Source organism: Phocoena sinus, chromosome 5 (assembly GCF_008692025.1).
Source record: "Phocoena sinus isolate mPhoSin1 chromosome 5, mPhoSin1.pri, whole genome shotgun sequence".
NCBI lineage: Eukaryota > Metazoa > Chordata > Mammalia > Artiodactyla > Phocoenidae > Phocoena > Phocoena sinus.
In genome coordinates, this window is record NC_045767.1 from 43,609,522 (window position 1) to 43,622,585 (window position 13,064).

The 13,064-nt window shown below is 41.6% G+C and overlaps 1 protein-coding gene across 6 annotated transcripts in view; it reads left to right on the forward strand.

Annotated features, from left to right (window-relative positions):
• The window catches only part of CC2D2A (coiled-coil and C2 domain containing 2A), a 138,016-nt gene that overhangs the window by 99,905 nt on the left and 25,047 nt on the right, over positions 1 to 13,064 (forward strand). For all 6 annotated transcript variants that reach the window (XM_032632685.1, XM_032632689.1, XM_032632690.1 and 3 more), the window contains 7 exons: positions 897 to 989; positions 1,951 to 2,042; positions 5,444 to 5,611; positions 8,353 to 8,458; positions 8,646 to 8,755; positions 9,875 to 9,971; positions 10,912 to 11,010. In XM_032632685.1, the coding sequence (XP_032488576.1) occupies positions 897 to 989; positions 1,951 to 2,042; positions 5,444 to 5,611; positions 8,353 to 8,458; positions 8,646 to 8,755; positions 9,875 to 9,971; positions 10,912 to 11,010 (765 nt within the window). The remainder of the gene's footprint in view (positions 1 to 896; positions 990 to 1,950; positions 2,043 to 5,443; positions 5,612 to 8,352; positions 8,459 to 8,645; positions 8,756 to 9,874; positions 9,972 to 10,911; positions 11,011 to 13,064) is intronic.

A 13,064-nucleotide genomic window follows, 5' to 3' on the forward strand; every position in this document is an offset into this window, starting at 1 on the left:
GCTTATGAACGAAGGGGAGTTTATTAGATAACGAAATCACAAAATAGAGTTAAACATCTAAAACATGTGAATGACAGGAGTTCATCTGCGTCTCAAAGACACCCAACTATTGCCAGGCCCCTTCACCATCCTGTCTGGGCTTTCCTTGGTATGGTGACTTCATTTTCCCCCACTGTAGACAGATTTCTCTATTTCATCACTTGGTCACCAATATCATCCAAGTTCACATCTAGTAGCCTCAGCCAGGAGGGAGAGGTGTGTCCTCTTGTCCCAAGTTTAAAAATCTTGGGGACAACTTTTGAGCCACCCAGCCTGGGTTAGGGGCCACCCTGGGCATTCAGCTGTGACCAGGGAAGGAGTGAAGGGGAACATGGCATCTCCCTGGGGACCCCATGGAATTTTATTGATAGAGAAAAGTGCAGCGGCCTAAGAAGACAAAGCCAAAGGCAGCCATTCCTCTCCTTCAAGTAGGTGCAAGTCAGCTGCAGCCAGACGCTATTTACTATTTCTGTAATTGCTTTACTTGAAATATAAAAGGCAACATTTAAGCAGGGCCTTTGGCCCTGCTTAATTGTTTGGGTGAGCTTAGCATCTTGTTTGGGTGAGCTTATCATCTTGAACTACAGCGACTCTACTACCTCTATTTCTTTCTGCATGAACATTGTAACTTGTAATTACAGATTTCTCTTCTACTTATAAGGCAGTTCAATCAAATAACTCTAAATCCTGGATACTGCATCAAAGATCAATTCTGAACCAAAAGTTCAGAAGGAACATTTAGAACCATAATTTGTGACTTAAACCACATGTGATAAATAATTCTCTAATCTCAAAAAGGGCATGAGAGAGTACTAGTATTTTTAAATCATAAAAGTATGGCTTCCTTTTAATTTTAGGACTATGAGAAACGGTTACGAGACAGAAATGTAATTGAAACCAAAGACCACATAGATACCCACAGGGCCATAGTAGCCAAGTACCTCCAGCAGGTAAGGAAAACCATTTTAAACAGTCCTCATAGGGGAAAAATAGCCAACATCCTAAGGTTGGAGGGAGGTCTCTATTCTTAACCCCTGTAGGCTTATTTTCTCATAATTACAGATTAAATTTGATTAACAGCTATCTTCAACTCTGGAACATGGTTACTTGGGTCTCCTTTGTATTAGTTTGGACTCATGATTATAAGTGATAAAAATCCAATTTGAACTAGCTCGGGAACCAAGGGGAGTGTATTCGATGCAGAAACGCTGAAAACACTAGGATGTGTCTCAGTTTATTATCAGTGGTTATCTTAAGAGGGGGTATGATTACAAGGGACTTAACTTTCTAAGTCATGATTTTTTTTAATATTTGAATTTTTGCATCTTATTACCTTTGTAATAAAAAAATAAGATAAATGACATACTAACTGCCCTTCTGCACTAGAAAGTCAAAATATCCTTTTGTCCTTCCTTCCTTTAACTTAACTTATAAGAAATGCCCTAGTGGCTAGAGTACATTTTTCTCATCCGGTTGATCTACCCTGTAGCTCATGTATGAAAAAAAAAAAGAATATTTATGACATTTAAGAGGTCCTCTATTTAAAGAATAATTAGGTAGCAAGTCAGTTTGAATAGGGGAAGAACTTCAGAATCAGTTCTGAAGTGTGTGTGCTTCGAGACGGGTCCTACTTTTTGTAGTTGTTCATTCATTCATTCAGCTAAATTTTATGATCTTATCTGCCAGGAATTTTCCCAGGTCCTGAGAATACAGCAGAGAACAAAATAGAATCCCTCTGCCTTAGGGAGCTTATGCTAGTGAGGAAAGCTGGATGATTTACAATACGAAGAGGTCAGAGCTGCAGAGAAAAGTAAAGGTGGTCTGGAAACCTGCACTGAGGTGACATTAGAGCAGTGAAGTGTGCGTTCATAGAACAAAAACATTTTAAATAAAACATATTTCTTTCCTCAGGTTAGAGAATCAGTGATAAATCGTTTTCTAATTGCAAAACACCATTTTCTTCTTTCGGATTTGGTAGTAGAAGAAGAAGTTCCCAATATCAGGTAAAAAAAAAAAAAAAAGAGACCTTTTTTATTATTTCTTTTAAAATTATTTGTATTGTATTATATTAAAAATTTCATGTAAATATAATATTTTTATCAGTGTATGATGTGCATTTGGGCCCCTAATAATACTGGAAACTGGTAAAGCCTGATTAATGCCTAATGTTACACTAGTTGGAGTTTTTCTGTTAGAACAAGTCACACGAGATCCTCTCCATCACATCCAGTGGACCCCATCTCACCTCCCAGCACCTCCAAGTGAACTTCACCAGTCTTGGCTATCTTCTCATTCCAGTCACATGAAGTTTTGACAGCATCCCCTCCAGCACATCCGCCTCCTGCTTTCCTCACCTCCATATGCCAGGGTCTCCTTTATTCTCCCATCACAGGGCAGTGGGGGTGGCTGAGAACTTGCCCACTGAGATTCTGGGTGGCATGGAGAGGTCTGTTCCAGCACCACAGCTCGGAGACACAGAGCTGCCATGTGTTTGGTGAGAGGCAAGGGCAGCAGGGAACAATGGATATTTACATAGAAGTTGGGAATTGACTGTGTTTATTTGCTTGATTGTCTCCCTATCATTTAGAATAATCCTCAGATGGTCTCAGCTGGAGGTGGATGCATGAAAGATGAAAGAGAACTTTCTATACTGGTGGGCTTGCACAGTCTATTAACTTCATGACCCTCCCTGTGATTAAATCTCTTGGTCTCCTGAAAAGGTCATTTCCTATGCATGTACTTCCTCTCCACCATCAAGTTGGCAAGGAGACAAAAAACTGTGCAATCCATGGCAGCCCCTTCTTTTGGCTTTGCCTCCATCCTCGTACAGAAGGGAGGCTGTGCCCACATAAATTCATGCAAACCCTCTCTCTTTATTCCAAGCCCAGAGTCCAGTCATTGAATGTTTGTTTGTTTGTTTTTCAGTCATGAAAATTACACTTTAGAATAGATGATGATTTTTCATGCTGTTTTTCCATTTCTTTTCTTTCTTTTTCTTTTTTCTGCTTTACTTTCTGCATTAAGTTCTGAAGGCTCGGGGTATGTTCTTCCTTCTTTTAATTCTGGTTTGTTCTTGGCTTTAAATTAAAATGTTTCTTTATATAATGGTCCAAGCCACCAAGATGCTCTCAAGCTGACTGTTAGGGAGGCAGCAAAGTCTCATGATAGGAGGCACCTCTCTGAGAGGGAGAAAGTATTGAGAAAAGAAGGGATGTGCCATGTCATGACCCCCCGCAAAGGTTTCTCTCTGAGGTCCCCAAGTTTGGGTTAGGTAGCTGTCCTGGCAGAGGGATTAAGAAGATGGGCTGTAATTTGTAACAACGTGGATGGACCTTGAGGGCATTATGTTAAATGAGATGAGTCAGACAGAGAAAGACAAATACTATATGATTCTCACTTATACATGGAATCTAAAAAAGCCAAACTAATAAAAACCGAGACTAGAATGTTAGTGAGTAGGGGTTGGGGGTGGGGGAAACTGGGGAGATGTTTAAGGGTACAAACCTGTAACCAGTAGATAAATCAGTCCTGGAGATCTAATGCACAGCATAGTGATTATAGTCAGCAATACTGATTATAAACTTCAGAGTTACTAAGAGACTAGATCTTAATAATTCTCACCACAAAAAAAGAAATAATAATTATGTGAAGTGATAGATAGAAGTGTTGGTTAATGCTACAGTGGTAACGTATTGCCATATATAAATGTATCAAACCAAGACATTGTACACTTTAAACGTATACAGTGTTATATGTCAATTATATCTCAATTAAAATAAAAAATAAATTAAAACATATAATAAATCAAAAAAAGAGATTTGCAAAAATGTAAAACAGTGTCATTCTCCTCGCACTCTTTGTTTTGAAAAGGATAGTTATTTTTCATAATTTTATATCATGTTAACATGTAATGGGCTTATTCTTGTCTTAAATGAGTTAATGAATAAATATATGTAAATGTTAAAAGAAGAAGCTGGGCTGTGTAGTCAGGGTGATCTGATTTTGAACCCCAGCTCCCTCTCCTCCTATTTAGCAAATTCTATCACCTCTTGGAGCCTCCAGTTTCTTCATATGAAAAATGAGATAAATATACTTGTAAGGATTAGAAATATTATACGTAAGGCACCTAGCACTCTGCTTGAACCAGAGAAGTGCTGGTAAATGGTGGCTCCTCTGCGCCCTGTGGGACAGAAGACCCTGGGAAGCAACTGGGAACAACAGCCCCCGGAAGCCCCTTGGAGCCATCATCTCCCCAGCTGGCACGTGTCTCTTGGAAAGAGGGCTCCAGTCCAGCAGGTCTCCTGGCCAGCTCTGATACCCACAGGGAAGTAGAGCAGCGTGAGCGCTGCCAGCCCGAGGCCAGCTCTGCACCGCTGGCTTTGTTCTGTGGCTCTCGGGCATAGTCATTAACGTCAGCTTCCTGATACGCAGTCACAGTTGTGTTTCTGTTTAGTCTCTGGGGCAGAATTAAGTTATTTTCTCCATGGCCCTTTCTCCCCCGTGATCCACTGCGTTGCTTTCATCTTCTAGGAAGTGTTAATGGAGGTCATCTCAGTGAGAGGAAGAGAGATGTGAGAGGAGGATCCCCCTGCTCCCCCTCCCTCCCTCCTGTCTCCACCCCCTCCTTTCTCCAACATAATCGCTGGCATCATAATCATTGTCATCGTCCCAACAGTCACTATGTTAGGGCCTCTAATGCTAGACCAGTGCCAGGGTGCTCTGTATACACCTCCTCACAAAGTCCTCTCAACAACCCCATTTTACAGATGATGAAACAGAGACTTCAAGAGGTGAAATAATTTGCTCAAGGTGAGCAGGATTCACACCTAGTTTTGCCTAACTCCAGAGAGTGAGGTATCCCTGGAAGGGCCTGAGAAGGCTGTAAACATCAGCTGCCATGTGAATGCAGCAGGCTAATGAGGGCTCCAGGGGCCCAGGAGAGGGAGCCTCGCTTCGGGCTAATGCGGCTGGGCCTCCGGGGAGGGGGAAATACTGGCCCTGCAAAGTGGTAAAACTGCAACCGAGTGGGTGGATGAGGAGGGAGGTGGAAGGAGGCATTCAGCATGCAGGATTGGCATGAGTGAAAGCAGACAGTAGGAGAGCACAGGCCACATTTGAGGGGCTGGTGGATAAGCAAGGCAGAGAGCAAGCAGGGAGTGCAGGGAGGGACCAGAACATGAATTTCATCCTCTGATTGGTAGCAGTTAAAATGAATGTTAATAATCTACAGAGTGGGCTCTCCCCCATCTTGGGAGGACTTCTTGACAATTTCCACCCTCCTTAAAAAGACAAGGAGTTTTTCAGGGGCTTGTGAGGAACCTTGGTGCAGCATTTGGGAAGTTGTCTCAAGACTTTCCAGATCTTTCTTTTCCCTGGCATCCTAATCTTGTTCTGTAATCATTAGCATTTTGGGCCTGAGCCTTTTCAAGCTGGCAGAACAAAAACGACCACTGAGGCCAAGGAGAAAAGGCCGGAAGAAGGTGACAGCCCAAAACCTGTCTGATGGAGACATAAAGCTGCTGGTGAACATTATCCGGGCTTATGACATTCCAGTGAGGAAGCCAACGACAAGGTGAGAGCCCTCTGAACAGCCCTGGGATGGAATGTGCAGGATCCAACCTCTTTAGAGCATGTTCACTCTCGTTTTTAACATAGTTGTTATTCTGTGGGGGCCGAGGGCAGGGATGGCGGGGAGGAAGAGGGTTCTTGATGAAGTCAGGGCCCTATTGGTTGCAAGTTACAGAACCAAATCAGTCAGTTTAGGGTAAAGAGGGGATTTATTGGGAATATCTCCTAGAACTCAAGAAAAAGAGGTACAGCCAAACTACATGGTAGAAGTAAAGATTAAAATGGGCTTCTTCAGAGGCCCCATTGTTTCTCTTGCTTGCTTCCCTCTGTGGGTTTGCTTTATTCTTCTCCATGTGATGGAAGTGGTCCATCCTGTCAGGGTACCACCCACCAGGTGTCAGCTTCCCAGGAGTGAATCTGAAGGTCCTAACTTGGGTCAGGTGTTGATCCATGTCTAGTCACCTACAGTCAGAGAGGCAGGTCACAAGGACCTGTCCTGAAGATGGAGGACAGTTCTGAGAAGTGGGTGAGAGCTGGGCAGATACCCAAAAGGTATATATTCTAGATTCTGAAACATGTGTTTGAGCACAAAACTATGACTTCTCTTTTATCTGCTCAGAGAAGTGAATTATGTCTACTGTATTTCGTTACATTGGGGCAATGGGGAGCCCCTCACCATAGGTAAGGTGAGCCAAAGTTTCTTATCCCCTTAGAGAACAGAGATGGAAGGTCCAAGAATTACTTCTCTTTGCTGGTGCCCTTGTCAATGTCATGAGGGAAACTATAATTTAGTGTACATTCACCGTGTTCTAGGCACTATGCTAGGCACTTTCATTTATATTATTTCACTTACTTCTCACTACTATTACTGTCTCCATTTTACAAAAGGGAAAATGGAAATGAAGGGAGTGTAAGTGGCTTGCCCAAGGTCATCCAGCTCTCTGATCACAGAAGCCCCTGGCATCTTTTGTCCCTAGGGTCTTCCCTTTAAATTATCCACCCCCTATTATTTTGCCCTACTTTATTTTTCTGCTGACTAACTCTTCCACCCATTATAGAACATCTGATCATCACCAGCTAGTCTCAGTGTTTTGTTATATGTAAATGTCCATTTAAGCTCTTGAATCTGTGCCATAGCATTGCTTCCTTAAGCCACACAGCCCAACATTCATCTTGATTGCATTAAAGTTTAACTGTGGGGTGAAAAGCTGGTTTTTTTAAAAAGATATGTAGGTGTTTCTCTTAGTTTTGGTTTCCATAAAGTTTTTTAAAAGTTAAACCATTTCATTCAAATAATTACAGGGGAGCATAGTTGATCCTATATGTTATACATTTCAGTGTAAACTCATCAAGTCAGTTCAAATATCAACTCTTGCACTAAACCCACGCAAATCTTAACCTTCTGCCCTTGCAACTAAACTAAACAGGATTGTTCAACTCCTTCTCTGCACTCTTATGGCCCATGCCCACCCCTCTAGTCTAACATATACCCCACTATATTGTGATTATTTGTTTATCTAGTTTGAGCCGAAGTTTATCTTATTTGCCTTTGCAGCCCCAGTGTCTAACACAGGGCCTAAAGTATAGTAGGTACTTAACAAGTGTTTGTGTAATAATGTAATTGACAGTGTTCCAAACAGGAAAAGGTTTTCTCTGGCCGCTGTTGTGTTAAATGTTCTACTTTCATTGCCTCATAGTTTGTCTGAAACCCTTTCTGTGAAAAGGTAAAACAGTCTGGTGGAAAAAGATAATTTGTACTTTGCTAAGCAAATGAATGTGAAATACTTGGCAAACCATAAAATTCAAAACAAATAGGCAGGGGCTTCCCTGGTGGCACAGTGGTTAAGAATCCGCCTGCCAATACAGGGGACACGGGTTCGAGCCCTGGTCCCGGAAGATTCCACATGCCGCAGAGCAACTAAGCCCGTGCGCCACAACTACTGAAGCCGTGCGCCCAAAGCCTGTGCTCTGCAACAAGAGAAGCCTCTGCAATGAGAAGCCCGTACACCGCAACGAAGAGTAGCCCCCGCGCCCTGCAACTAGAGAAAGCCCACACTCAGCAACAAATACCCAATGCAGCCAAAAATAAATAAATAAAATAAACTTATTAAAAAAACCCGAAAAACAAATATGCAAGTGGGTTGTTGGGATGAGGGGGAAGGTATCTGGGAGAGGATCTCTGGACATGACCTTCATTTCTCCCTTTAAGAATGGCAGCTCAAAAGGGAAAGAGGGCAAGACTCATAGATCCTAACTCAAGCTAGGAATCCCTGACCGCCTTTCCCATTGATGCTTGGCAGGCCCAGAGAGAGATGTCTTACCTGGGATGTATAGCTCGTGTTTACTGGAGAGTGCACGTTCAAAGAAAATACAGTGGGAAAGGACCAGAACTGGATGGAGGCAGGGCAGGCTGGTTAGGAAGCTCAGGATTCTGCTACCTGAGAGGGATTGAGGTTCTCAATTACGGGGGAAAAGGCACCCATGAGAGAGCAGAGAGAAGAGGTCCCTTTCCTGTATTCCAGACAGACATGCAGGCCTATGGATGAAAGTTGGGAAGGCTCTCGTAATCACTAGGTGACTGAGGAGGACCAGAGCATGCAAAAAGACTTCTGAAGCATCAACAAGCTTAGAGAGTATGTCTGTCACCATAGCCACCAACACCATACATCTTTGGAGAAACCGTCTGCAAAGTATATAATTAGACTTTCCATGCCATTTATTTCTTTCATACATTTTCTCTCCTAGCAAATTCCAGCAGCCATCGAGATCTTCAAGGACTTTCAGCGAAAAGCATGCTGCTTCCCCAACCACACAAAGCGCAACCCACAGTGCTGACTACCCCCTCGGCCAGGTGAAATACCCCAGTGCTGGATCTCCACTTAGAATCTTGCCCCTTCTATTTTTAAGAATTGCCTAGAAAGTTCATAGTCTGTTTTCTGCCTTGTTTTCTTTGGAAACACACCATTTAGAAATATATTTTACCTCTGTTAGGATCAAAATAATTCTACTGTTACAGATTCTTTGCTCTTGATTTTAAGGTTTTAGTACGTCCTTTTGTAGAAGTTTCATTTCAGCGAACAATTTGCCATACAACTACAGCTGAAGGTCCAAACCCCAGCTGGAATGAAGAACTCGAACTTCCATTTAGGTAGGCATATTTTCCTCATTCTACAAGTGACTCCAATCAAGAATAAAATGGGAAAATGTCCAACTTCCGAAACTTGGGTTCATTGTTGGGACACCCCACTCCTCTCCAGGCTCTGGCTTCTTACAGCCCAAGCTTCCCAGTCCCTCAATCCCACAGCCTCTACACTGTTTTTCTTTTCTTCCCCATCTCCCCAACTCTGGAAGCTGTAAGTAATTTTGAAGCTCCCTAGTTCCCATAAATTAAGCTTCCTCCCTCATCAGAATACATAGGCATTTAAAATTTTTGATTAAATGATTTTACATATTTAAAAGACTCTCTATTTCAGATCTTGAAGCAACCCAGAAATTATCTAGTCTAGTGCTCTACTTTTATAGAAAATAAACTAAAACCTAAAGACGAAAGGTAACTTGCTTAATGCCAGATAGTAAATTAGAGACTGAGCAAGGGTTAGAACTAGTTAAGTCAGAAGGGAGAAACAGATAGCACTCTTATAAATAGTACAAGCAAAAAGAATGAGAAAAGTTAAAGGCAAATGCTCAGTACAATAGATGCAGTAGCCTGGTCTTGAGCCATGCCATGGAGAGGCCTGCTTGGGCCAGGTTTGGCTGGACTCAGCAGGTGATGTTATAGGAGATGAACCTCATCCCTACCTTGCTTTACTTATCTGTGGGGAAAGTGAGTGTGAAGCAGGGACCATCCAACCAGCCACATAACAACAGGTTTATGACCAGGGAATGGTCTGACAGAGAAGCACCTTCCAGAGCCCAGTTGCTTAGGAAGTCCACATACCAGCACCAGTATCAGCTGGAGACCTTGTATGTAGGCAACTGGCTCCTTGCAATGCTCACCATGGTTGGGAGATGATGTGAGACTCACCAGGACAAGCCAGCAAAAGGGTTTGTCTCTCTGCACGGAGCCTGCAGTCTACTGCCTTGCCATTTGAGTATAGGTACTACCTTAGAGGGTCTCCGTGCTAGAGAAATCCTTTAAATGAGACAACTGCCATTAGTCCTCCTATCTATGCTCATATTCAGGTATTTTTCCAGTTTGGACATTTGAGTACTCATTACTTCTCTTTTGCTCTTTTCATGCTCCCTGATCATGGGTGCCCATTTGCAGGGCCCCCAATGGGGATTACAGCACCACCAGTTTGCAGTCAGTGAAAGATGACGTGTTCATCAACATTTTTGATGAAGTTCTATATGATGTCTTAGAGGTAAGTTCACGTTTTTGAGAAAGATGTCTGTATTCATTTTCCTATCCTCTACCCATTGTGTTAAGTCCTGTCAGGGAGGAGAAAATTTCCCCTTACGCTTGTGTGTTCTTTTGGCTGGTCTAATAATTAAATTGACACAAGACAGATTAACAGGGGAAAAATAAACAACTTTTAATTTTATATGTACAAAGGTCTCATAGATATATGATCTAGGAAGTGACCAAAACAGACAGCTTTTATACCTTTTAGACAAAGAAACAATAAATTTGTGAAGAATTGACAAGACATAGATGTTTGGTTTGGGGTAAATTAGTAAAGAAATAACAAGGTTTGTTTGTACAGCCTCCTCAGCCCTGGATTCCCTGTCTCCGGTGATAAGGATGTCTCTCTACCCCCAGGTGCAGAGAGGGCACCTTTCACACAGGAGATTTATTTCCTGCTTTCTGCAGACAAAGGAGGGTCAGAGTGTTTTTGCACCAGCTGCTTTTCAAGTAACTTGAATTCAAAGTAATCCATATGCCACTTTGGCACATTTGGGGGCAGCCTGCCCTGAGCCCCATCAATCCCCAAATTTGGAATGTTTGAAACCTGACATGTATAAACGGGGAAAGAAAGAAGGGAGGAAGAGAACCAGTTTTTTTATTTTCAACTTGACTGTCTGCTATGATCCAGGAATTGTACTAGGGGCTTTTTATACAGTCTTAATTTTAAAATACCCCTACAAAGTAGATTGTTAAATTCCCAATTTATTAATGAGGAAACTGAGGTTCAGAGAAGTTAAATGACTTTCCTAGGGTCACAGAACTATTAAGTGTCTTAACCAGAATGTGACTTAGATCTGTTTAACTTAAACCTACCAGGCTTTCAGCTAAAATCCTGCTGCTTTCCTACTTCCTATCCGGAGTTGTTAAACAATTATCACTTCCCATCCCTCCTTTAGGATGACCGTGAAAGAGGAAGTGGAATCCACACCCGTATTGAGAGACACTGGTTGGGATGTGTGAAAATTCCATTTAGCACGATATATTTCCAGGCAAGGGTAAGCATCAAAAGTAAGAATTTCACAGGAATAGGGAACTGCTCTATCCATTTTTCCTGTTAAAGGTTTTTTTTGTGGAAGTAGACCCTTAACACTGAGAGAACCTATGTGCAAGGCCACTATTGGAAAGATAAAAATCCCTATATAAAGCCATTGATCTTCTGTCATATTTGCATGACTTATTAAAACATCTATCTTCTTACAGTTAGTAGTTAATGTACAACTTTGCCAATCTGAGAATTTTTTAACTTTTAAATGAAAGTGAGAAGGTAGGACAAAGTAGAAACTTGTCAAAATGACAAAAGTGGAGTGGATAGAAGCCTGAAAATAACTTGAAGAAAACAACCAGGCCAGTTGATGGCCCATTTTAATCAAGTGCTTTAATGTTTCCAGAGTCCTCACCATTTCAAAAATGAAAAATGGTTGGTAGCGGCTTGCTCAACTAAAATACCATTCTTCAGAGGTTAACAATTTTGCTTAAGGGGATCCATTAGGTTAACAATTCTTGAATGGCATAGTAGCTCTAATCTGAGACAGTTAAAGATTCTGAAATGGCTTTAATATCCCAGTATTAAATCCATAGCAACAGGAGGCTTTGAGCCAAAGACTGTGTTAATCTCACACAGCTACAAGAGGAAACAGTTTAAATCCACATGTGATGACCACATTAGAGCAAATGCTGCCTGGGTCATGGTCTCAAGCAAGGCCAAGAACAAAACTCAAGTGTGAGAGGCTTGGATTGTTTGGAATTTCAAGAATCATTTGGAATTGCAATCCTCCCTAGACCAAAGGGACTGTCTACAGGTGACGCTGCAGCTATATGCGTGCCAAAAATTTTACATTTCCCTCTTCGAATAGATTTGAAATGAAAAAAATTTTAAAGAGCACATCATTTTGCAAATCAAACTGCCCATGTTATTTGACATCACATTTGGAAGGGTACTCAGAAGTAATTACTCCAAACTCCTTCTTGATAAATGAATCTCCTTTACTATATCCTAGTAATACCCATACTCTCTAGAAGTAGGGACCTTCCTGCCTCATAAGGTAACTTGCTCTCTTTCCAATATCTCTGTCATAAATTTCTTCTTTAAACTGTGCCATAAGCTAAATTCCTCCCTGGGACCCCCATTCATAGGTCCTGGTTTGGAGCTACACAAAACAAGGAGACTCCTAATTTGGTAATAATAGTAGGAATAACTATATTTATCAAGTGCATATTAGTGATATATACCATTTCTAGCTAGTTTATATGTCACCTTAATTAAACCTCACAACAGCTCAATAGACATTATTATCCCCATTTTATAGATGAAAAAAACAGAAGCCTAGAAAGGTAAGTAACTACTCAAATCCCAAAGTTTACAGCAGATCTGGGATTCAATTTTTACCAACTTCCAACATTTTACATTGGCTTATCCTTGAAGAAGGAGATTGGTAAAATTAGAGAGACCTATTCAACTTCTGAGTTTATACATCTCAATATTGCTTTTGAGAATGATTTTTATCACATTTGTCATTTTAAATGTTTTGCCTGATTCCAAAGCTCATGCTCTTAAATGAGCCGACAGGGCACATTTGACAATATCTGGAGACATTTTTTGGTTGTTGCAACTAGTAGGGGTGCAACTGGTATCTAGTGTATTGAGGCAGGAATGCTGCAAACACCCTACAATGCACAGGACAGCTCTCCATAACAAAGAGTTCTCCGGCCCCAAACATCAACAGTGCCCAGGGTGAGAGACTCTGTCTTAAATTCATACACTTCAACTATTTGGAGACAGTGTCCATTCCCTCCTGGCTCATCTATCTGTTCTACAGACCAGATGTGCCCAGTTATTTCAGCTGTACTTTTATGGCACTGTATTTATATTCTTCTTCTCCTTGTACCCTCTCATCTGCCTGGGTACATACAGGCTTTGGGGGAACTCCACCAATGTAAAGAGGAAAATAAATAAGAGCTTCCTTCATTCCTCTCTAGAGGACATATTCACTGAAATAAAAATTGGATTCTCTGAAAATCTGTGATTTCAAAGTCTAGCCCTGAGTAGTTT